A 24,717-nucleotide genomic window follows, 5' to 3' on the forward strand; every position below is an offset into this window, starting at 1 on the left:
CGTCTGGAGCCCTTATCGCTGGGCTGCTGGAATACTGTATTGTGCTGAATTTGCTGTTCCTCTGTCTTCAAAGTTTAGTAGGAGTGACCATCAACCCTGTGTCAGCTGCACAGTTGAGTAGGACGTCTGCACTGCAAATGGTTTAAAATATTTTGTTCTGTTCTGCACTTTTCAGTGTTTTGCCTGTTTTTAGATGTCCGGTGTTTAAGCTGTGTGTATATATAAAGTCTACAGTATATAGAAATGTATATGTACAAGGCAAATCTTGCATATATGTTGGATGTTTGAAGAAACATTTAATAGCTCTGGCGCAGTGACCAGGCAGCCGGCACACTGAGGTTTAATCACACCAGCATGCTTACACTCCAGAGGCAAGTTGGCTTGTGCAGCCTGTTCGGTGGTTAGCAGCTAATTTGATGAAGTTCTCATCCAGCTGTGTCTCGTAAGAAGACAGGATATTGCCTTCAACGACACCGCCGGGTAGCTTGTTCCACACCCCCACCACCCTTTGTGTAAAGAAGCAAATCCTTATCTCCTGGGCCTCCAGCCTGTCCCACAGCAGCGGTGGGGTGCTGGCGGGGTGGGGTGCTCTATCTAGGTTTCTCCGTCCAGCTCTGGAGAGGCAGAGATGCCGTCCAGCAGTGTTCATAGCCCCTTACATCAGATAAATAAGGCAGGTCTTTAATTGAGGGCTTCATCTCAGTTTTTTTTTTTACCTTTTACGTTGCCTTTTTATATTTTTGATAAGTTTTTCGCTCCAGCTTATTTCCTGCGGTCCGGAAGACAGGACTGCTCTTGCGCGTTTCTTCGATCCGATCCCAGTATAAGCCCGTCCTTCGCCTTAACTGAGCTCGAACGAAACCCGTGATCCACTACAGAACAAGAAACGCCCTGTGTTCGTGAAAATGACCGCAATGCAAATAGAATAGCAATATAACTGGAAGGACGGCTATTGAAATCAAGTTGGAAATGCAAAATACCCCGACTTGTGGCAACAGAAAGGCAAATGGAGAAAAACAAACAATTTTTCTATGCAAATACTGTGCGATCGCAAAGCCCTGCTGGTTTTTAAAGGCCGGGTGAGCGTGGAGGGAGATGCCCCCCCCTCTGTCCTCCTGCTTGCTCCTGGCCCGCAGACAGGCAAGACCCAGCAGAGCAGGAGGAAGAGGAGCTGTGCGCCTTCCCCAGCCCTGCGGCCGTGACCTCCTCTCGTCTCGCCTTGCGCCGCCCTGCCGGTCTGTCTGGAGCACCCACCCACCCGCGCGCCTATACTCCGGCACCCTCCGCCGAGCACGCGTGTCGTGGACTGTGGACTGGGTTTGCGGGAGAAGCTGTTTTTGTTTTGCTTTTTTTATTTCACTTTGAAGTTTTAGGCCTTGAAACGTGCCAGGATGCGTCGATTTCAGGTCGGAACTCCTGCTCTCCACCTCCACTTTGCCTAAAGGTTTCAAATAACACTTTAAAATAGCAAAACAAAAAAGGATTGCCCTTTATTTCCGCAGTGCAGGTGGGGAGCTGCGTCAGCACGCGTAGTCTGCACAGGAACAAGTGAGGTTTATTCCCCGCTGAAAAGAGAAGGGCGAAAACGCAACGTTTCGGCCGTGAAGTCTTCAGGTGTCCTTCATTTCCTCCTCGCGCCCGCGGTGACGCAGTAGCCCCCGCGCGCCGCCGACGCCTGCACGAGCGGGGCCGCCTGATTGGCCAGCCGCGAGCGCGACGTGTACAAGCCGGAGCCACAGGTGGCGCGTGCCGCTAGTCGTCCCCGGCTGCCGGCGCTCGGAGCCGCTCGCCTGCGCGCTGGGACACCTGAGCTCACCTGCGCGCTTTCCGCCAGGTAAGTCCACGAACTGGCCTCGCAAAGAAGGAAAAACTCCACAGCGTTGTGTCTGTCAGTCCTCAAGCTTGGGGGAAGTGACAGAATGGTGCCTCCCCAGCTTTCTACTTTTCGAATACGTTTTATGTAGATACAGTCGTTCTAATTTTAATGATTGATTAAACAATTATTAATTTAAAAAAGCATAAGGCACAATGCGTCGCCTACAGAACAGGATATGAGCTGAGAAATGTCAAGTGTTCGCCTGGCGTTGTACTGAAGGTCTGGCTGTTCTGTTTGGTTTGTTTTTTGTCTCCGGGAAAATGTTACTCGGAGCGCTGGCCAGATCGAGGCTAACGGGGAGAGTCAAATATCTGCCCGTTTCGATCTGGTCTCTCTTTTGAATGTTTGTGTACCCGTGAGGGGGTTCAGGAGCCGACCCGTCTGCCCCCGCAGTTTGCGGTCTTTATTTCTCCAGTACGGGGTGGACACTGGGCTGAGCTCTTGGGTAAATCCAGCGTCACGCCCGCTCGCCGCTCGGGTTCAGAAACGGGCTGCTACGTGGACGCACGAAATGAGCACGCAAACCACCTTGAATGCTCCGTTATCAATTTAGATGGCTTTATAACTTCAGAATATAACTTCATAATTGAATTATGTCACTGGGTGATTTTTTTTTAATCGCCGCTGATCGCTGGGGTAAAGTCAAACACCTTTTCCAGATACTGACGCGCCTGGGAGCAGGTCAGGCAGCCGACACACCTGGTGCCCTGGAGTTTCAGAGCACTAATCCAGCATTAAGAGCTCTTTCACGAACGGGCTTCTGGAGGAGGGAGGGAAACGTGTCCATTTTCCCACGAACCGCCTTGTTTTTAACACCCTGTCATTGCTGGTGGGGAGTTTGAATTGATCTCCATCGTGCCTCAGAGATGAACCGCCTGTCGCAAATGTTAATGTAGTTTATCAGGGGCCTTTGCCTTTTATGAAACCAGACTACAACCTGTCCTGCAGTGTGTAGCAAGCAGCTCTTTAGTGGCCAGACCAGAGGGAAGGCTAATTGATTCATTAGTGAATCCTCCTCTTTCTCCTTCCTCCCTGTCCTGGGATGTTAACAAATGGCACCTCTGAGCTCTTGGATGGGCTGCCTAGTCTGGACTGTAAGTAACTGCTGGGCCGTCTTTCCACTCTGCATCCCGAGTTCAGATCCCACTGAGGGCACCTGTCTGTGTGGAGTTTGCACGTTCCCATGCGCGCTGGGGGTTGGTTTTCAAGGCGCTCTGGTCAAGGCCTGTCCCCCGGCGACTGGCTGCTCCTGCTGCTGGGGTTTAGGGTTCGGGGCGTCTGTGTCCAGTGCCGCCGGCGAGCCGGACTGGCCGGGGGAGGGACACTGTGTGAGCTGGCCGGGCCCCCTGGGCTCCTCCCACTCGTCCTCCTCCTGATGTCAGCGGAGTCAGACGCTTCTTCTTAACCTTCTCCGGCTCCTCCGTGTTCCCCTTGTCTTGCTCTGTAGAGTCCCGGTCCACCTGCCCGCTCACGCCTCTCCTGCCCGCCCCGGGCCCGTGGCCCCCCGCAGGGGGCGCAGCATGAAGTCGAAAGGCAAGGCGGCGAAGCGCCGGCCCCACGCCGAGCCGGAGCCCGCGTCCAGCGAGCCGGAGGGGTCGGAGGCCTCGCTCCGCCTGCGGGCCCCGCGGCGCCGGCCCGGAGGGGAGCCGGACCCCACAGGGGGCCCCCGGCGGCGCCGGCCCCACGCCGGCACCAAGGAGCGCCGCGCGCGGCGGCTGGAGAGCAACGAGAGGGAGCGCCAGCGGATGCACAAGCTCAACAACGCCTTCCAGGCCCTGCGGGAGGCCATCCCCCACGTCAAGGCCGAGAAGAAGCTGTCCAAGATCGAGACGCTCACGCTGGCCCGCAACTACATCCGCTCCCTCACCGCCATCGTCCTGGGCGTGTCGGGCGGCTGCCGGCCCCCCGCCGAGCCCCCCGCCCACCGGCTGCAGGGCGAGGAGAGCCTGGCCCGGTATCTCTCCCAGATCCGCAGCTTCAGCCAGGGCAGCTAGCCGGGCCGGGCCGGGCCGGGACCGGACTCCAGAGGCCAGGCAGAGCCTGCGCCGGACCCCCTCGCCCACCGCTGTGGCTGTGACTCTGACTGCCCGGCGCCCCGACACTGAGGTCGCCTCCTGGACCCTCCCCGGCCTGCCCCTCGTTAACGCAGGCGGCGGTGTGCAGAGGTGGGACCGCCAGGCGAGAACGAGGCAGCCCGGACATTCCCAGGAGGACAAGCGCTCCGCTGAGCGGAATCTGGCTCTCGGAGATATTTCTTCTCTTTTTTTTGTTTTTTGACTGGACTTGAAACATTCCTGCCGCGTGTGCCGTCGTCTGGCTCTGGGAGAGGAGCCGCACGTGGGGAAGAATTGGCACCAAAACGTGATTATAAATCTCTGCTTTGTAAAAGACGCATCGTTGTACATGGTTGCTTCAGTGAGGAGAAGAATCCTGCTGCAGGAAGACTCTTCTCACGAGAGACGCTTGGTTATGGTGCAGTAGCTACATGTGAGAGCAGGAAGCCCCGCTGATCCGTGTTTGTGTTTGTATTCCTCTGAAACGCGAATCCCTGAGCTCGATCACACCGCCCCGCCCCGGTGTTCGACATTTAGTCCACGATGAGCCTGTACCTGAGGACGTGCAGAGCCTCACTATGCCATTCCTGGACAGACCACAGAGAAACACCCTTCAGCTAGCATCCCGCTGAATTCTCCCAAAGAGAAATTATGTAAATGTATAGATTTGGAAGCTGATTGACCTGTTTAATATCAAAATTCAAAGCAGGGTGCTGCTGCCAATGTTATATCTTTTAATGAAAATGCATTCAAATTGTTCTTTTTTATCTTCCCGGTTTGAACGTGAACTCTGCATAGGAGGCTTCTGAGCTGCGGGGGGTGAGAATCCTGTGTAGGTGTGTCACTGCATCGTCACTCCAGTTGGCGAAATATTTCTGGTTCTTTCAACAGCCGAACCGCCACCAGTGTGTAGTTTGAATTAAAACTGGACCCATCTGGAGAAAGGTTTTCAGCACTGGAAAAGGGAAAGAAAATGTAGCTATTTATCTAAATGACTTCCCCTCAAATTGCTGTGCTAATGTTTACCCACGGTATGAAAATCTCAGTAAAACTGACGATTCAGAAGAATGTGAGAGGGGACAACCACGAGCCCCTGTGGCCCATCCAGCCATCTAGTTTGTTGGTTAGTAACGAATTGATCTGAGGATCTTCAGGAGATAAAATATTCTATCTGTTTCTTGAAATAAGTCAGTGTATCAGCTTCCCAAACATTGCTGGGCAGCTTGTTCCACACCCACACCACCTTGTGTGTAAAGAGGTGCCTGTTCTCTTTTTTTAAGCACACTTCCCTGTAGTTTTCATGTGTGTCTGCTGGTGTATGGATCTCTTTGGTCCTTTTGTAGTTGTGAATGAAGATATCCTGCTCTTCAGTCGTCAAATGATTTCAAATGTTAATGTTTTTTTTTGTCAAAACTCTCCACAGATTTGAAGAAAGTTGACCTGATGCTGTTATTTGTAAAGATTTAGAAATGCTTTACAACTTAGAGCTCATTTTCCTGTTCCTATCAAATGTAGTGGCTTCAAAAAGAAAAAAAAAGATCTAAAGAAGTCTAAAGATGGGATGTTTAATATTGAAAAGCTTAAAGACTTACATTATGTGACTGCTTTCTCTCTCTGTTCTTGTATGGGAATCACGCTGTAGATTTGTGTTGTGCTAAAATGATCCTGAATGATTTCCACACACACATCACCATGTCTGAAGAACCACGGTCATGAGCCGTCAAGGTTCTTGACCCTGTTTAAACAGCTTCATGTAAATGAGTTCAATTACAGTTGTCTCTGCCGAGATACCACGCTGGGCTAATCATGGACACTCCCCAAAAGACCTCAAAGGCAAACGCTAGAAAATAGAAACAGTATTTGAATGGAATTCATAACAAGCCTAAGAAACCCTAAAATACTAGTGAATTAACCTGTGCCATTTATTTTAAATGTTCTGTGTACATCTTTTGGCATTTACATGGTGAAATACTGTAAAATAAAAATTGATCAAATGTTTTTTGGTTACCAGCAGTTGTTTTTTGCAGAACAAAAAAAATAGCATCCACATTATGTATATATTACTCAGCTTGCTGTCCTGCTTGGTGTAAGTAAATGTCCTGGGTAATCATGAGGTCACAGACAGCTTTTACAATGGCTCCTGTACATTTGGTCTGCAAGCTACTCAGAAGCCTCTGCTGGGACTGAACACTCAGAGACCACAGCAAGACCCACGGCTTAAACAATAAAACATTTATTAAGCACATATTATCCATGCAGGTTCCTGGGGACAGTCTGTGCACATATTACAGCACCAGTATACATCCGTTTGCTGTATCTGATTATTCTCTTTAGTGATAACAGTCTGAAAAATCATTGTGACTTGTTTTAGCTTACAAACAGAACCACAAGGGGAACCAAGCTCATGGTATCATTGATTGGAATGCAACAGATATCGCTATGAAACAATCTGATGTACAGTAACTGAAATGCAGTCGGATTTCCACTGTCCGCCCCGAGCTCACTATAGATGCATCAGTGCTTACAAGCAGTGGTACTTGGTAACCACGTCTTTAAAATACAGTATATTGTATAAAGTTGCACATCCACATTTAAAATTCTCACACTATCTCATGTGATTTTAGATTTGAACCTAAACAGCTCTCTCTGAAACAGACACCTAATGCTGGAGGGGCATTTTCTTTCTTGGAATATTTTGGTTAATGTCTGAAATGCAGGATTTTGACTTTCCTAAATTCAACTTCTACGTGCACGTTTGAAGCAAACTTAAGTTATTTTATCCCTTGCATCGATGATACTAAAGTGCTTTTGGGGAACTGTGGTCTTAATGTAATTAATTAAGACAAAAACGCATTAAAATGAAAATAAACAAGTCTTTGTCTTTGAAAACCCTTAGAACACACAGACTCTGTTTGTCTCTACACACACACACACACGTAGTTCTGGATCAGCGCACTCAGACTTGCGATGTGGTGAGAAGAGGAGTTCCTGAGACCGAGAAAGGGGGATCCCTGCTGCTACACCAGGTCTAGCGTTGTTCTTCTCTCATTTCCATGTGTGGTGCCCAGTGCAAGCACATTCACCAGCTTACAGATAACCACGTCTTTCGAACCAGCTGCTTGACACCCTGTTCTGTTTTTCCATACAAATATTTGCTCGTTTTTTTATGCGAAAAGCTAATGTGACAGTTGATGCTACTGCCTGTTCCCCACAGTGGGGGGGGGTGACCTGGACAAAAATGCATTGTGGAAAAGGAGTAGGTAGTAACTCACTCTGGAGGAGGAAGAAAAGGCTGTGATCTGGAAATCACGACTGCGTGCTGCACCTGAAGGAGGAGTTCAACGGGCGCAGACCTAGTCAGAGGTGAAGTCCACAGGAATGTACAGCTAAACGTTTAGTCTCTTTTTCCCTGATGTGTCGACTCATCTGGTAGTTGTACAGCTGGGCTCTGTTAGGCATCACATTTAGAATTATTTAAAAAAAAGAAAAAACGTAAAAAAATCCCACCCTCCTATTTAAAAACCAAAACTCAAAGTGATTCTTTAAAAATGTGTTCCTGCCCTCAGTTTGATTGTCAGGAAACTGCAGACGTATTTCATCACTGGAGTGTGAACGGAGCTGGCTGTCTTAAACCCGAGCTACCTGAAATGTTGCTACATCGATTCCGGCACCACACTGTTGTTAGTCTAAAGGTTCGACTGACAGACACCCCGTAGTTTCCAAAGGGACAGACGACAACACGCTCTCTCAAAGCAAACAAAATAACGTCAATAAATAAACACAAGGCTAACTTCAGACAGAGAAAAAAACTGATCTCGACAGCAAACGATGGGGTTCGCACAACTTTTTAAAAGTTATTTCAGTCTCTCTGTGAGGAAAAGGGTAAAAACAGAAAATCAACAAATAAAACCATAAAAAAGTCTTGGGAAAGAAGAGAAATTGGGAAAGGAGGGTATAAGGACAGAGGGCAGGATAGGATCAGAAGGACAGGGATCTGTCAGGAGCAACAGAACATCACCGGCGGAAGATGTCAGGTACCCAGGGAAAGAGGGGAGAGGGGTGTTACCTCGAGCTGCACAGACTAAGAGCTACAATACTGAGACTAGCAGCTGACTGCGTTTCCGTTCATTTCCTCCTGCTCCTTCAGCTGCAGCTGGGCCCTGTTCCCGCTGGGCCTGCCTGCAGCCGCCTGCGCTGCCGAAGGGATGACGATCCTCGGCGCATCCTGGGAGTTCCCCCTCACCGAAATGTGGTCCCACCCACCCTGGAGGACAGAGCACACCCAGAACATCACCTTGCATCTGCCACCCTGCCGCTCGCACCCGGCAGCCTGCTGGAGCTCAGCAGCGAGAGCCTGGCCACTGCCTGGAGGGGAGACTCCTGGGAAAGCTAAGGCTAGTGTTAGTGGGACCAGTACGGGGCGCTCACCCTGCAGTCTGTGGGGTCCTAATGCCCCAGTATAGTGATGAGGGTAATTCTCCTGCAGTCGTGCCAGCTCCTCCCTCACACCCTCTTCCTCCAACCCTGTATTGTTCACCTTGTGCTCCGGGCACTGGATCTAGACACAAACCAACTTGTGTCTTATCTCTGAAAAGGGAATGTCCACAGCTGCTCGACTCTGCCCTAACGCTATTTCAGCACTGCTCCCGCTCCTCTCGGTGTAGACTTACTCCAATCCCATAGTCCCACGACTGGCCCTTAGGCTCCATAGGCTGGACCCCGACCCGGTGACAGACGGTACCGCAGCTCAGGCTGTGGCTGCCTTGAACTTTGTCCGCGATTATCCAGACCTGGAAGTTAGAAAACACAAAGCCGAGCAGGGTCAGTGCAGGTCGGACTCACTAATGAAATATGGCCAGCTGGTCTTTTCTCACGAAGAGAGAAGGAAGGAGAGGCCGGGGTGTCTGTATCTCTTCCTCTGACAGGGACCTTCACCTGTACTTCCTAGAAACATTCCCAGGGCCGCAAGCCAGCTGAGACAGCACTATCAGCACGGCGATAGGATAGGCAGCATTCGCTCCTGAGAGGCCTGGGCTGTGGCTCTGACAGCTGAGCTCAGGGGGTTCACAAGCCAGGAACAGCTCCAGTGCGAACAATCAGCGAGGTAAAAAAACAAGGCCCAAATCTGACATTGATGAAGACAAATGCAGAAAAAGCTCATCGCTGCACAACGCTGCTTTTGCCCCCAAAAATTTGTTTGATATCCATTTTAGAAAAGTTACACAATAAAAGAGATTAAGTTGAAGACGAAGGAACTAAAATACATTTCCACACAGTGAAAAAACAGCCATTTGCTATCGAGAGAGAAGGAACTACAGGGCTGTGCTAGCTGCCTTACGGAGGACGCCTGCAGGTGATTTTCAGAGTCCTGTACAAGTAGCAGGGATGAGCACAGCCCACAACACTGAGGTGGCTCCAGCAGCAGACCTGCTTCTTTCTTTTTAACAGGACTTATTTTCTTTGTTTGTTTTTCCTTCAAGAGCAGGGCAGGACATACTCTCCCCGGAATCGAGCTTAATCAGTGGAAATGGGACTGGGAATGTTTAACCATGACCTTTTCTGCTACCTCGTTACACTGTGGCGTGGAAAACCTACCAGGCTTAACAAACCGGAGCAAAGACAAACAGTGCAAACCAAACTGAAGGGCGGGGAGTCTGGCAGATCGGCTCAACGTTGATCACGGTTCCCAGACACTCAGCCCTCAGTCCACCTACAGAATCTCTTTCCCAGTAATGCCTGGCTTTCAGAAAGCAGGAGGTACATGTTTGTAGCTTTCTAAGCTAAGCAGAGCATGACCACAATCTCAGCGTGCCCTTCTCACCCCTGCAAGTGGGGGCTGTACCGTCAGTGAACCTCTCTGGAGCGGATCTGCTAGGGCACCGGAGAGCCAAGCCAGCACCCCCTCCCGCCGCAGGCCTCACCTGGTCCAGGGGTCCCACGGAGACCTTGCGCACGTTGTTGGAGATGTGCTCCCATGACGAGCCCTGGGGGTAACTGGGGGTCAGGCCCTGCCTGTACCACAGGTTACCTGCAGGGCAGGGGCAGAACAGGCAAGCGGAGGCAAGTCAGGGGTAAGTAAGGAGGGGCTGGCCATTACCCGGAGTTAACTCGAGGCTGTGCCAGAGGCCCTGCTTACCGTTCTCGTCCACGGTGTACACCGACGTGCGCCCCACTGACACCTGCTTCAGCTTCTGCCGGGCTGGAGGGGGGATATGGTACCAGCAGTCCCCTGCAAGCGCAGCCAAACAACAATCATTTCCATCTGCCAGATGGGGAGGGGAAGCAATAAAGAAGGCAAACAAAACGCGAGGCTGTTATGAGGGAGTCTACCCTCATGCCTGAGTGGACTGTGCAGCCGAGATGTCCCTGGGAGGCTTCCGTAGGAAGCCGCCATTTTGGCTCATCTGAGAAGCATGTCACTGAGCCAAAATGGCGACTGGCAGCTCAACAACAGAGAACAGCTGTAGGTAGGGATCATATGGCCAAACTGTTGTATAAACTCTGCGGCAGAGGGCAGGGCTCTCTTTCTCGGAAAAAGACCAATGGTCAGCCAGTCCTGGAAAATAGGGAGGGTTGAGGCTGTCTGGGCTATCATGACTCCGAGCGACACAGTAACAGCTCAGCCTCCTGGGTGCCACTAGTGAGAGACGCACCTCTCCTCCAATCAGAGCCTCTGGTACGGGGCTGCAGTGCCTGTCGTATGTTTAAAAAGGGTGTGGCCTGGCAGTGGGTGGGATCAAGGGTGTGGCCTGGCGGTGGGCGGGATCAAGGGTGTGGCCCAGAGGTGGGCGGGATCAAGGGTGTGGCCCAGAGGTGGGCGGGGTCAAGGGTTTGCAGGCATGACGAGCCGAGAGGAATAAAAAAACAAAACACAACCGGAGATTCCGAATCGGGGGGATAAATAACAAAAACAAAACCGTGATCCTCAATTTTTTTAAACCTCCGCTGCAGCAGAGCTCTCTGGCTCTCTCCCCCCAGCCCCTCTTACCCGCAGGGTTCTGAGCAGACACCGAGCCGCGGTAGAAAGCGGACCCGTCCCTGGCGATGGCCCACACCTGGTAGCCTCCGCCCACCGAGATGGACTTGAAAGGCTGATCTGTGCCCACGTGAAGCCAGGAGGTTCCCTGCGACAGGAGACACGCCAGAATAGAAATCGCAGGACACGGACAAGCCAGGGCCTCTGCAAATGAGACATTTCCCTGCGCTGCCGGAGTGGAGTCCTGGGAATGCACAGTCGCTCAGAAACGAGTGGGAGTTCTGTGGGACACGCGGGGAGGAAGAGGGCGGGCTCACCGCTGCGTTCTGTGGAGTGACTCCGAGGCGGCACAGGACGTCGCCCTTCTTGCTGATCGCCCAGAGCGAGACCTGCTCCGCGCCGCCCTGGGACGAGCAGGGCAGGAGGGTGACGTCCCACAGCGGGAGGGGCGGGACTTCCTTCCAGGGGCCCGTCGTTGTGATCTTACACTTCCTGCCGTGGACAAGACAAGAAGTTAACCAGACCGCATTTCTGACACCGCTCTCTGACCTTTGATCTCGCATGTTGAGCGGATTGGGCTTGGTCTTCTCGGCGAGAGAGAGGGGAAGGTCTCGAGTCTCGGCCTGATACCGGCGCAGTGACATGTCAGTATGTCACAAGGAGTAATGAATCTCCCAGGGTGCAGCAGGGACAGATGAAACTTGCTGGACTCACCTTGCCCATCGCCTGCGTCTCACAAAGTCCTTCATGGTTTTGTATCCATGAAAGGTCCTAGACAGCAAGGAGCAGAGAAAACAAGCTTAAAAGAACACAGACGCAATGCACACTATCAACCAAGATACCTTTATGACTCCCAAACTTGTTGACTCTTCACTTCCAACTATTTCTAGCTTTGCTAAAACCTGAACATTTAGGATTTCAATGTGAAGTGTTGCTTTAAGAGGCGGACGGGGTATGAAACACAGGTGCAAAGCAGGTGCTACCTACGCTGGAAAATCCGCTGCGTACTGCCAGCCCTCCCGGTCTGTCCCGCCCGGAACGCCGTAGTCGATGGTCCACTCAGACACCTGGCAGGGAGCAGTCCAGGGACAGGAAAGAGCTTGATGAGAGACAGGGAGAGACCCTTCTCCACAGCTGGAAGCTCCAGGCCCCTGGGAGCCCAGCCGTAAGCGAAGCGCGCCGCTGAGGCAAGGTGGCTCAGCCGGGCCTCCAGCAGCAGATGGCTTCTTCAGCGCCGTTCGTCTTTACGTCTAGCGCTTCACATCTCACAGCACGGCGTCAGGGGCGGTGCGACCGGGCTGTGGCACGGCCTCGCGCTGCGGAAGCCACGATCGGGAGCTCTTACCCGAGACGCCGGAATCGAAGCCACTCACCCACGCCCACTGGGGAGACGGAGGCTTGGTGTTGTCCTTGGTGCACTCCTGCAAGCCCGACGCGTCACTCCACATGTACCTGTCCGTGGGCAGGCCTCTGCGGGGAACAACCCACTCCACAAGTCACCCAGGGCCAAGAGCCGCGCAGACCGTCACATCACTCGTTTATGATACGAAAGGCAAGCCGCCTCACCTGCTACTGTAGCCAGTCACTGGATTCCAGCGCTGGTTTTCGTAGATATAAACACTTTTGATATCAGTCTGGGTGTGGATATTGTCTGTGCTGCTGAGAAGCCCTGGAGACAGATATAATATTTTGAGCTTCTCTGTGGTGCAGGGAATGATCTGCTTTATTCCAAGCTCTCTGGGGGGAGCCTGACCTTTATTAGGTAAGAAGCTATGGTATTAACGCCACTTGGTTTGGCAAATACGCTGACAATGTGTTCCTGCAGTTTTTTTAAGAGAAAAGCACCACGAACGCATGCCTTCGCCCAAGAGCAGTGCAAATATTTACCCTGAAAGAAGCCTCCCCCGTAGCCGTCTGTGTGGACCCAGGCGGTGTGGTCGTACCCGATGCCCCACACAATGCCCAGGCTGTTACACTCCACCAACCTCAGGTGCCCCCCGACCTGTCGCCATAACCTGAGCAGCAGAAGAAACGAGAGACCCCTGAGGCGTTGTGGTGGTGATGGGAAACCCCACGAGATGGGGGACGCAGACAGGACGCACCAGTAACACAAATGTACTGGTCACCATGAACCTGGTGTATTTCAAAATCGGGCAGAAGAGTTGCTCATCTTTACATGACCATCCATTGCAACCCCACCTTTCTCAACAAAAAGCTTTTTTCCCTCTTGATTGTTTTTTCACCGATATACAACTGTGGGTGTCTCCTTCTTTATATCCATTACGCCTGGCAATATTAATGAATGACTTCTTGTGCACCCACACTTCCTGTGCAAGCTCACTCCCTGTGTACCCCGCACTTCCTGTGCAAGCTCACTTCCTGTGTACCCCACACTTCCTGTGCAAGCTCACTCCCTGTCCACCCCACACTCTCTGTGCACCCCGAAACCTCCCGACGGAATGAAGCAGGACCGAGGGCGTACATCTGGTCGCAGGGCGCGGGGTAGGGCGAGGCCTCCAGGCTGGGGCACGGCTCGCTGACGAAGACGTCCCCCTTGCAGGTGGTGGACCAGACGGCCTGCTTCGAGGGGGGGCCTTGCACCCCACGGGAGTCGCAGGAGGACTTGCTCAGCAGGGCCAGCTGCAGAGCACAGAGACGGGAGTCACAGCAGCAGCACAGGAACCATCCACCCCCGGGCACACAGTCAACGAGCATGGGACAGCAGCTCCCACAGTCCGAGACCACCGCCCCTAAAGGGCTCAAATTCAGCATGAAACTGCACAGCCCGTCGCCCCACAGAATAACAGCAACCCCACAGCCATGACAAATATTACATATCAAGACCAGCAAAATCCACAGAGACCCACAACCCTGAGACACACGGATGGGTCTGAGCCAGCTGGGGAAATCGCAGGCTCACCCAGTCACGCATCTCCTGCTCGGTGGGAGCAGCCAGCCGAATGGGCCACCTCTGCCTGGTCCTCTCCGCGGTGTAGATGGCGAAGGTGTGCTTGGTGTCGCTCTGGACAGGCACCAGGATCGTCACCTCGTTTATGAACACATGGAGGTACTGCGGGAACACGGGAACAAGGAGGAATTCAAGTCTTCTTCTGTTCTTTCCTGCAGATTTACACCCAGACCTGGTTCAGCTACTGCCATCGTGAACAGGACCAGATTTACCAGTAAGAACCCCCCGGTGACCGGTTCCAGGAAGAAGCTCGTTCCTGCCCAGGGTAGAAGAAGCCCAGATCTTAAAAACGGGCTAAGGTGGGACTGCACCTTGGACGGGACCCCAGTGTATCGCAGGGCCAATTCAGACATCTCAAGCAAGCCAGCCAGTGGGTCTTTTGGAAAGGGGAGGAAACTCAGAGAAAACCCATTTAGATGGATCATGCAAACTCCACAGCTGGGCTGGACTGGGCTGGATCAGGCCAGGCAACGCTCACCTTCTTCTCCTCATTGAAGGTGTAGTAGATGAAGAGGATGCCGTCTCTGTTGCCGTCGGTGCTGGAGAACTGCTCCAGAGTGATGCGCACGTCCACCCACTTGTGGGGCTTCCAGTCCCTCCACCACTGCATGGTGCCCTTCTTCACCCACACAGACTGGGCAGGGGGACAGAGAAGCCGAAACAGCGCTGATGCCACAGTCACAGACACAGGTACGTGCTGTTAGTATTCTTCTGCCTGCTGAGCTCTGAGCAAAAAATGTCTTTGAAACGTGAACTGTGAACATATCACATCAGTTCTTTCCTGCGTTTTCGAAACCACAATGCCTATCCAAACCTGTCTGTGTTGCTATCAGGTTACTTTCCCTGCGTGTAGCTCTGACACACTAGATCACACAACGGCTGTCCCCTTTCTTCTCTCTCATCCTCCCCCTACCTGCTCGATGGCTTGCTCATAGTGCTGGAAATTCTCCATCTCTCTCTTCGACCTCTCACTGAGCTGCTCGAAGATCTGCTTGCGCCAGGCAGCTGTCTGAGCAGGGGTGATGGACAGAGACATGCACTGCGCAGAAGACGACATCCCTGGGGGACAGACAGGCGAGACGGTGTCAGGGGCCCAGTGCTCCAATCTCGATTCTAAACCTCTGCCGAATGAATGAAGCAGGAAGACGATGTCTCTAGGTGCACTAGAACAGTCACTCACATGCCTAGGCTAGGGGACTCCTTGACAGTGTGGGTCTTCCTGCTCTGCAGAGTTCCTAATCAGGGGCAAAAAAGGCTTCTTCTGCAGACATGAACACTGAACGATATTCACAGGCGTGATTCACAGGAGTGGGTCCCAGAACACGAGAATGTTTTAAATGCATCGTAGAGGACAGTAGATTTCTAAGTTGAAGTCCCTCCAGGACAAATGTGAAAACTAAAATGAAAAAACAATTATCCTCCGCAAAACGGCCCTGCAGCTGCTCCAGATCCAGAGAAGGCCCAGCCCCAGGACAGCTGCTGAACACGCTGCCCAGACCCTACTGGAAACAAGCTGAAGCCAAGCGGCCTCCTCTCCTGTATCGCCGATCTCTCGCTCTAATTTAACCCGAACTGTATTCGCTCCACTGACCCTCGAGCCCAAAACCCTCCCCTGATGCTGAAATTAAATCACACATCTGCTGGGAAAATGACGGGCCCGCGATGGCGAGACCGCCCAGGCCGAGCCTGCGGGCCCCCGGTGCTCACCTGCGGGGGAGCTGAACCAGCTGAGCTGTGTGTGGGCGTCCACCGCGCAGCCCCCCGCCGTCACCCAGGCCCACAGGGGGTGCTCGTCCGCCCCGTACGGCCCCTCCAGCCCCAGGTTGTACGTGGCGATGGAGGACAGGCTGGAGCTGTCGGCCGCGTCGGAGGTGGAGGCGGCGGCCAGGTCCGTCTGTGCCTCCTCCAGGTCCACGTTGCTCCACTGGGGGTCCCGGCTGGCCTCCTGGCTCGGGGAGCCTGGGTCCTGGCTGGCCTCAGGGCGCCCCTTGTCGGAGACCAGCTCGGAGATGAAGCTGTCGCTCGTCACCTTGGGCACATGGCTCTGGGCGGGCTCGTCCCACTCCGGGGAGGCAGGCTGGGCCAGCTTTCCCGCCTCCAGGGCGGCCTCGGCCTCGCTCGTCCCCGGGCCCCGCGGCGGCAGCCTCACCTCGCCGCCAAAGAAGCAGCCGGCACTTTGGAGCAAGAGAAACACTCACAGGCATGAGGCGCAGGCGTGGATCCATCCGCTAACAGCTTGATCCAATTCAGGGTCGCGGGGGAGCTGGAGCCTATCCCAGCATGCATCAGGATCAAGGCAGGGCACCCCCTGGACGGGCCGCCACTCAATCTCGGGGTACGCACTCACACCACGGCCAATTTTCCCAGAAGCCAATTAATCCAACAGCGTGTCTCTGGTAAAAGGGAGGAAACCCACACGAACGTGGGGAGAACATGCAAACTCCACACAGACAGCACCCCAGGTCTGGAACTGAACCCAGGGCCCCAGAGTTTCTGCACCACCCTACCACCCCACTATATGAAATACATGTCTGTAAAATATTTCACCGTGTGCCTGGAGCCAACAGAGAGTGTTCAGAATTGCAATGAATTTTCTCTCTTCTCTACAAATGAGTCGTGGGGGTGAGTGAACAGTGGTTAAACCCCTTTAAATCGTGAGCAGCTGCCGGCACCTCCAATCTCAACACTGCCACCTGCTGGGGAGATAGGCTAAGGACACGCTCCAGGATCTTGGCCAGGGAAGTGCTGAGGATTGCAGTCAGGTTTAAGGGTGAGCTAATCTACTCTCAAGCCGGTCTGTTCACAGGCACTGAGCGGGAGAGTCAGGGTCACTCTGCGGGGGGCGGGGGGTGTGGGGGGTCAGATCCAGGGACTCCGGGCTGGGCACGGCCCCCTCACCTCGCCAGGCTGCTGGCGCTGCTGGAGTGGGACCTGTCTCCGTCCCGGGGCGCGGTCACCGCCCTCCACGTCTTCCCGCTGAGCTCGCTGGCGGTGACGCCCTGGCGGAAATACACCGCGCGGTCCTCCCCGCCGATCCCCCACACCTGAGGGCAGAGCCGCAGGGCACCGGGGTGAGCTCAGCTGCAGGCAGGGGCAGGCGGGCATCTAACCATTCCACACTGCTGACCTCTAGACATCTACCGATTCCGAAACAGGGCTGGGAACACTACACAACACGCAACACAACGGCCTCCGACGCACACACTTGCTACTTGCAACCTTTCGATGGAAGAGAAATTCTACTACATCTGCTTTTGCACTGACTTCATGCGGAAATGACGGCTTTAAAAGTCCATTAAAATGACTTTGGAAAGCACCATAAATAAGAAAACATGCAGATCTCCGATCTGAACAGTGGCTTCGGACAAGAGCATAAGTGTTCTAATACTACAGTGCGTGAGAGTTGAGGATAAGTGGAATGCGTGTAAACACACAACCATGCGTACTGCATGTGCATACACTTGTAAGGGCACAGTTATAAAAAGACAACCAGAAGGCGGGCTGGGGGCTTTGCCGCTGTATCAGATGTAATGCAAACACAGCCAGAAAGCAGATCTCAGAGGTGCTGGACCCCTGTGATCAGACGCAGAGCATGCTATACATATACATATGGCGGGGCAGGCAGATTCCAGCTGTATATTCTTGCGCTGCCGCAGGTCGTGTTACAAACGCACCAGTGTGGTTCGTGGGGGGGGTTTGCAGTGCTTGCAAGTCTGAAGGCTGAAATTCAACAACAGGGTCTGCAGAAATACACACCAGGCGTAACCCGAGGCCGCGCAGACTGAGCGGCCCAGGAGAGGCGAGGGCTGGGGAGCGGACAGCCCCATACCGGGGAGATTTCAGCTTAAAAAACTTCACACAAATTCTTCACCTCCTCTAGAAAAAACGACACACCCGTCTCCCGGAATCCTGAGCTCTATTCGGAAAACGGCACAGCGATCGGAGCGCTTGTTCCAGACCGACTCCTAGTCTTCCCTGTGAGGGGAGTGTTAATGAGCCCTGTTCTGCTCTTCTCTTCGAGTCTACTGGTGAAAGCACACTTCCAGGGAATCTACCGATTTGCACGAAAACACCTGAGAAACACAGCTGTAAAATACAGCACACAGCTGGGAGAGACAGAGCTGATTAAAACTATACTGAGAGCTTTGTATCTTTAGGAATGAGGTTTCATTCATGGGGTAGGAGCTGTATTTTGGTCTGAGGCCTGGTCCCGCCCAGGGGAAGTGCTGCAGGACACGGGCCTGTGCTCCCGGCTCTCACCTGGTCATTGAGCCCCACGTTCACCATCACCATTTCTCCCACCATGCCAATCCAGCCCGAGCCGCAGGGATTGTGGGAGTTCACTCCGCGCCGGAACCACACCTGCAGGGGACAGGACAAGTCTTTGCCGGCGCGGAGAAGCGTCTCCTGACTGGCTGGGCGGGGCTCACTGGATGCGTCCTTACCTTGCGGTCCTTGGTCACAGCCCACACAACGTTCACGCCCACGGACACATGAATAGCACCCACTTCCGGGCTGGGAGAATCCACAGTCACCCAGGAGCTGCCTGGAAGACACAGTTTAGGGAGTAAACGTCTTGCTCCCTGAAAGCCGCCTACAAGATTTAAAGAAAAGGTCAGTAGAAAAGCCCTCCAGTGTGGTACAGAATCACAATTATTAGGTTATATACATGGACGTAAGACCTTGTTTAAATTATTTTGAGAACATTCAAATTCTAAGAAGACGAAGAATATTTATGGCCCAGCTTAAACTGGGCAGAAGCTAGATGACACACAAGGCCGAGGGGGCCGCCCTCGTCAGAGAATGCTGTTCTGTCAGGGTTCAACAACAAGCCTTTCAGACAGACTTGCAGACAGCGGGCAAACACACAGCTGTGAGCCTGCAGAAACACGCGAGGTCAGGCTCATGACCCGACAATGACCTTTGGGGTTGTCCCGGCCGATGCCCTCCCTGACCAGCAGCTGCCCCTCCCAGAGCACAGCCCACACCAGATCCCCCGGCCCGCAGCTGATCTGCACCACTTCCCCAGGGGTCACGACCTCTGTCCAGCTGGTGCCCTCAGGATTGAGGTGGCAGATGCCATCCCTGAACCAGACCTGCGCACAGAAAAAACAGGGACAAGTGACCAGCGACACTCAAAGCCACAGTCTTCCCATGTGAGAATGGAGCACTGGGTCTGAAACCTGTCAGAGCAGAGCCACATACACGTGTGATGCTTTGCTGACCTCTACTGGTCACTCTTGCTTACCGCATCCTTTCCATTGATTCTCAGAAATGCACTGGGATTAGCTGGAATGCTCTGATGCGGAAGAGAAGGGAAAACTTTCACACAGCGCTGTATCTAACGGTGCTGATTCCATTTTTTTCCTCAAGCACTATCTTCCCTCGGCCTGCAGAGCTGGTGCTTGGCGTCTTACGGCAGCTGGCATGTTTTGAGCTGTGCAGCAGCTGCCGCTCACTGCGATGGGATTGTGGGTAGGCAGAAGGCGAAGTCTGGGGAGGTGAAGCCCCGCTGATGACCGCCAGCTGACTGCTGACCACTGACCTTGCCCTGCAGGGACACGGCCCACAGAGAGAGACGCCCCTGCGGCTCCTCACTGATCTCCCAGCCTCCGCAGCTGATGTCATTGAAGGGGTCTGGCAGAGGCCCGGTCTCTTCTGAGGGGATCTGCAATGCACAGAGCCCAGGGTCACCCTTCACTGCGTGACACTGCGAGCATGGCCCCGGCACAGGCATTCAACAGCATGCTTAACACACACAAGCATTTCCAGCTAACAGCATTTGAGATAATACTTCCATACACCTGTATGGTGCTGTTCTACACACTCCACTCAAAGCTCTTTACAGGTAATGGGGATCCCCTCCACTACCACCAGTGTGCAGCACCAGTACACTCCCCACACCCCAGCTCTCAGTGGGGAGGAGAGCAGCGATGAAGCCAGTTCAGAGATGGGGGTTATAAGGAGGCCATGACTGGTAGAGGCCAAGGGGACACCGGGGTAGCACCCCTACTCTTCTTGAGAAACGCCCTGGGATTTTTACTGACCACGGAGTCAGGACCTCGGTTTTACGTCTCATCCGAAGGACGAATGTGCCTGTTGGATGTAGGGGGAAATGGACAAGCAAAATACCCAAAAACATTGGACCCCAGCAAAACCTGTAGTCAGCGTGGATAGTAACCATCTCAACCGCATCAGGAAAAGCCCAACGAGAACAGCACTGGAACAGCAAGCCGGCCGGAGACAGGGCAGAGGAGGCGGGCGTGAACACACCTTGGCCCAGGTGTCCACCGACTTGTACCTCCTGTATCGGATCCAGCGCCGGCGCCGGACGCAGGAGTTCCACTTCTTGTCTTTCGTGTAGGTGGCCGGGAAATCGATGGCGTACGTCCAGCCCTGGAGAAAAAACAAAGACAAAGAAGGAGATCAGAGGCGAGAACGCCCATCACTGGCGACGTCACTCCCGTGTGCCCTCCGGCAGTACAGACCACACTCCAGCAAGAGGCATCAGCCGCTGCTCAAACCTTTTACAGACCCGTCATAGAGCTCTCTTCCTAGGCTGGCCAACAGCACAGAAACATCCCCATGCCTTCACAGTCCTGATCCGACGTTCGGGCTTGAGATCCGAGCAGAGGCCCTGAGCCCGCGCTGCCGGGGGGCCGGGGGAGGGGGGCAGAGGGGGCAGGGGGTGCCCGGGCCCACTCACCGCCTTCTCGGTGGGCTCTCCTCCGAAGTTCTCGTCCACGAACCAGTCGGCCTCCCACTCCCAGTGCTCTGAGGGCGGCTGGAACCCGCCCAGGGGCTGGTGCTGCAGGCCCGATGCGTCGCTCCACTGCCAGCGGTCGCTGGGCAGCAGCCGGTCACAGAACCCGTCCACAGGGTTCCAGCGCTGGGGCGGCCCAGGAGCGCGGGAGCCAGCACAAGGGCAGAGAAGAAGGCAGAGTCACACGTAATGAGCAACATGCCCAGACAGCCACAGCAACGATCGCAAGAGGCAGGGTGGAGTTCTTTTACTCCCTGGATCGGGATTCAGTTTCCTTTTCCAAATATAACAGTTGAATCCCATTTTTGTTATGAACAGGCGCAGAACATCACCCATACAGTATCTCGAGAGAGCCCGTTTCGAACTCCTCCACTGTCCAATAGTGTCACCTAGTGGCCGTTTAGCTGTACTGCAGCCAAGGCTCCAGTCGGGGTGAGCTGAGGACACTTCACTCTGCACTACAAGACCACTTAGGCTAGTGAAAGGGACCGTACCCAACTCTTTGTGCATGGCAAAGGTGATACAGATGCCTTTGCTGAGCCTCTCTGATACATGGTCAGTTACCTGACAAATTATAATATGCACCTCTGCAGTGCTCGTGCGCTACCTGGTTCTCATAGGTCTCCTCCTGGTAGCGAATGGGCACGTCGCTGGAGTGCACGTACAGGTAGACCTGATGGTCGCAGGCGATGCCCCAGCTGCACTGCTGCGCCGCGGAGACGCGCTTGAACTCCAGCTGCACGTCCTTGCACAGCTCCCAGCAGCGCCCCGCAGTGGACAGGTGGAACACGCGGCCGAACACGTCCACCGCCCACAGCAGGGAGCTCGGCATGGCAGGCCCTGCGGGAGACAGGGGCCGTCACTGGAACGCCACGCCCAGGCCCCCCCGACCCTTGACCTTGATATCCTGGGACCAATCCACCTGGCTTCCTTATCTCGAGGTCAGAGGTTAGAACACACCGCGCTAAACCACATTTGAGATACTGACGCTGTGATTTCTCATGCTGTTCACATGCTGTGCTTTTGTTTTTAATACAGTACAGAAGAGCAAAACCCCAAAAGCTCAAGCCCCCTGACTCATCTCATGAATATACGATGAAGTTAGTTTCCCCTTGGCTGTTTGGCAGTGTTCTCGCACACATGAACACATCCTCTGAACAGCAGCAACAATGTGGAACTGCTCTGTGCAGGTGTGTAGCTCGCATCCTTTCTACACACAGCTCTGACCACTGTGGTGCTTGGCTTCCTCTCCACCTTCATCAGGACATCCCCAGTCTACGAGTGGGACCAGCTGTCCGGACAGGACCACGCAAGGGTGATGGGATTGATTTAACCAATTATTACAAGGCGCAGAGTAACTGTTTATATTGCAGTGGGCATTTTTATGACATCCTCCCATCATGTCAGGAGGCACTTCTTTAGCCAAAGGGTTGTGGGAGTGTGGAACAAGCTACCCAACCATGTTCTTGAAGCTGATATACAGGCTTCTTTCAAGAAAGAGATGGATGTGAGCTGCTAACTGCAGACCTGGCTAGACGAATTAGCCTCTGGTGATTTGTGCTTGTCCTTATAGTGTAGAGCAAGGTCAGAGGACATAAAACAGATCACAAATGAGAGGCGGCCATTCAGCCATTCGTCTAGCTGTAGTGGTTTTTAGTACCTCAGTGATCCCAGGATCCCATCCAGCTGTTTCATGAAAGCTGCTACAGTGTGACCTTGGACAGCACGACTGGCCAGCTCGTTCCACACCCCCACCACCCTCTGTTCAGCAGAACAGAAGAACAATTAAGCGGGGAAAACCAGATTCTGGACCACGCAGCGCCTTCAAAACCACGCCTCCAAGCCATAAGCTTGAGTAAGCAAAGATACAGAGCAGAGCCCGGACAGTGACTGATCTGCACAGCCCTCCGTGCCAGTACAGCGGACGCACGGACAGTCAGATGGATTCTGACGCACGGACAGTCATTGATGCAATCCAGCGAACTGGGACCTATTCAACGGAGCTCTCACAACTTGTTCATTGACTGCGGGTGATCGTTCGACCACGACGGTGCTGTGCGATTCTTATTATGTCCAATACGGGTAATACTTTAAGTTTACGTGTTTCACTGTATAGTCAAGAAAGACCACTTCATTTGCGAGGAAAGATGCAACTGTCAACCAAGTTCTTCAACATCGCTGGTAATTAGAAAAACGATCATGTTACTGACGTCATGCGTGACAATACCTAGCAGTACCATTTGGCGCAATGACAAATGACAGACGTAATAAAACGCACAAATAGGGGAGGCTACACGGAATATGTGGCCTCTGACTACAAAAAAAGCCTCTACTTCTACGTGCTATGAGCTTCTCCTTTAAACCCTAAAGCGATCAGTTGTCAAGCATCAGTGTCATACAGGCAGGTTCGTGTAACGCGTGAAAGGCACACCTAAACAACGCTCGTCAAGAGCAGAGGGCCAGCCGGCGGTCCACCTGCGCGCCCCGCCACCTTTCACGGGTGAGAAACGAACAGGTGTTAAAAACAAATCGATAAGAATGAAAAAAACATGGAGCATCACAGCAATGCGCGTTACACTGCAACAGCACTCACCTTTTCTCGCCTTTCATACACGAGCAAGGCTGGTTTTAAGAAGGTTGCAGTAGCCCCCTCACCTACTGATACAGTACAGTACAAGATATTGACATCAGACTGCTTCCTAATCCGAGGCAGGAAGTCACGACCCTTCCAATCTGATTGGTTACCTTGCGAACGTCACTCAACAGCCCCCCTTCTGATTGGTCCGTCCGGGTGTCACTATTCGGTCGCCCGCCTCTGCGAGATTAGCACGCAAATGTCATGCACTGGTTTGCTCGCGGTCTTATTCGCCTGTTAACATTTTGTGTGTCTCGTAAATACAAAAACAAGATTAGCCTGACAGCAAACATACAGGATCGCCTGAGTATCGTGTTTCCATGTATATTTGACTCGGGCTGGATGTAGGTTTTCAGGAGACCCTTTTATAATAACTGTGATGGAGGCTAAGATACGGCCGATTGCCGTTAACGGGATATTGAATTTTCTCTGATTTGGTCATTTGTGATATTTTGTTTCGGACACAATGCCCCGGTTGCACCCACTTCGTTTACAGTCTCGGTCAGGGGTCACCTGTGCCTTGTCCGAGAGTGATATTACTGCGTCACTGTGATATGCTTGGGGAACACCGCACCCTCACTCCGCCGTCCTCGCCCACTTCTCTGAAAGCCCACACGTCGCAAACGGCACCCTTGAGGGCACGCGTTACCTGCCACGACTCTGTTTCGCAGGCTCGGGTTTTCTAGGCTCGCTGTCGCCCTGTCATGCGCCGACAGAGGCTCTCCGGCGCGCAGCGATATTAATAGGCAGCGGTGATGTCATTTGGGTTTCACAAATGTCTGCGTCGTTTTCTGTCAAGTGCAGCGCACGCACGCACGGACAAGTGTGCGCCTCCTGGGTGACCCGAGTTTTTGTTGTTGTTGTTTTTTTAAATTCAGTCATTCATCACGCCTCTGCGTTTGTCTTCTATTTGTCATTTTTAGGCCATGCTCCTGGGCGCCCACCCTGCGCGTCTGCTGGCTCGTCTTAACCTTTCTCTCCCAGCGCGACGGTGTCGGGGCCGCGCTCAGGCGCGCCGCCGGCGGCGGAGAGCTGCGCGTCTCCGTCACATGACCGCAGTCTTGTGACTGGCCGAGCTGGGGAAGCCGATTCCTGCACAGAGTTGGCTACAGAGTTGCGGGGAAGCCTTTCATCTGGGGGAGAAAGAGAGGATAGAAGAGGAGGGCAGAAGGAAGGGGGGAGAAAAAAGCGGTACAAAAATGTCCAGCGCTTAGGTGTCCAAGCAGCCCCCCGGGTCGGATCCGACGCGCAGAGAGCCGAGGTGGATTTCGAGTGTCGGGCAGAAGAAAGTTGTCGCTGTGCAGGCGGGTGTTGATCTAACTTTCGCTTTTCTTTTTATTTTCCCTCCCCGCCGTTCTGTTCTGTTTTTCTACGATTTTTTTTCATTGTTCCCTAAAAAAAAACACACGCACATTTGTTTTGGAGGAAGAGGAGGAGGAGGAAGA

General features: G+C 53.4%; 2 protein-coding genes across 12 annotated transcripts; one reads left to right on the forward strand and one right to left on the reverse strand.

Annotated features, from left to right (window-relative positions):
• Nucleotides 1-20: 20 nt before the first annotated feature.
• Nucleotides 21-5,928, forward strand: bhlha15 (basic helix-loop-helix family, member a15). Its single transcript, XM_006637360.3, has 2 exons — nt 21-1,834; nt 3,324-5,928. Exon 2 carries the CDS (start codon nt 3,397-3,399, stop codon nt 3,868-3,870), a length of 474 nt encoding a protein of 157 aa, XP_006637423.2. The 5' UTR covers nt 21-1,834; nt 3,324-3,396; the 3' UTR covers nt 3,871-5,928.
• On the reverse strand, nt 4,631-24,002 carry tecpr1a (tectonin beta-propeller repeat containing 1a). 11 transcript variants are annotated; one of them, XR_011182739.1, is made up of 27 exons: nt 23,069-23,193; nt 21,245-21,477; nt 20,581-20,763; nt 20,148-20,270; nt 19,420-19,542; nt 18,796-18,970; nt 18,320-18,420; nt 18,135-18,236; nt 16,773-16,918; nt 15,582-16,048; nt 14,788-14,933; nt 14,353-14,508; nt 13,827-13,976; nt 13,389-13,546; nt 12,794-12,921; nt 12,473-12,575; nt 12,280-12,376; nt 11,894-11,973; nt 11,621-11,677; nt 11,224-11,398; nt 10,919-11,054; nt 10,067-10,159; nt 9,852-9,958; nt 8,601-8,720; nt 8,359-8,488; nt 7,203-8,194; nt 4,631-4,885 (listed from the first exon to the last, which is right to left on the reverse strand). XR_011182739.1 is itself a non-coding variant. In XM_069180992.1 (27 exons), exons 2-26 carry the CDS (start codon nt 21,467-21,469, stop codon nt 8,019-8,021), a joined length of 3,657 nt encoding a protein of 1,218 aa, XP_069037093.1. In that variant the 5' UTR covers nt 21,470-21,477; nt 23,069-23,194; the 3' UTR covers nt 4,631-4,885; nt 7,997-8,018. The 11 variants fall into 11 exon arrangements, 10 of the variants coding, with proteins under 10 accessions (XP_069037093.1, XP_069037100.1, XP_069037095.1 ...); XM_069180992.1 differs by having other exon boundaries at nt 7,997-8,194; nt 23,069-23,194; XM_069180994.1 differs by lacking the exon at nt 4,631-4,885 and adding an exon at nt 23,231-23,376 and having other exon boundaries at nt 6,148-8,194; nt 23,069-23,128.
• Between the last annotated feature and the right edge of the window lie 715 nt (nt 24,003-24,717).

This window comes from Lepisosteus oculatus, chromosome 19 (assembly GCF_040954835.1).
Source record: "Lepisosteus oculatus isolate fLepOcu1 chromosome 19, fLepOcu1.hap2, whole genome shotgun sequence".
Taxonomy (NCBI): domain Eukaryota; kingdom Metazoa; phylum Chordata; class Actinopteri; order Semionotiformes; family Lepisosteidae; genus Lepisosteus; species Lepisosteus oculatus.

What these genes read in the sequence shown, in the direction of transcription:
- tecpr1a (XM_069180992.1), bottom strand. Translation starts at nt 21,469, where the DNA reads ATGCCGAGCTCCCTGCTGTGGGCGGTGGACGTGTTCGGCCGCGTGTTC. An exon ending in AGCGCCAGCAGCCTGGCGAG is followed by an intron (nt 16,049 to 16,772) that starts GTGAGGGGGCCG and finishes CTTGCTCCAAAG; the next exon opens with TGCCGGCTGCTTCTTTGGCG. An exon ending in GTGACTGGCTACAGTAGCAG is followed by an intron (nt 12,377 to 12,472) that starts GTGAGGCGGCTT and finishes TGTTCCCCGCAG; the next exon opens with AGGCCTGCCCACGGACAGGT.
- bhlha15 (XM_006637360.3), top strand. Translation starts at nt 3,397, where the DNA reads ATGAAGTCGAAAGGCAAGGCGGCGAAGCGCCGGCCCCACGCCGAGCCG.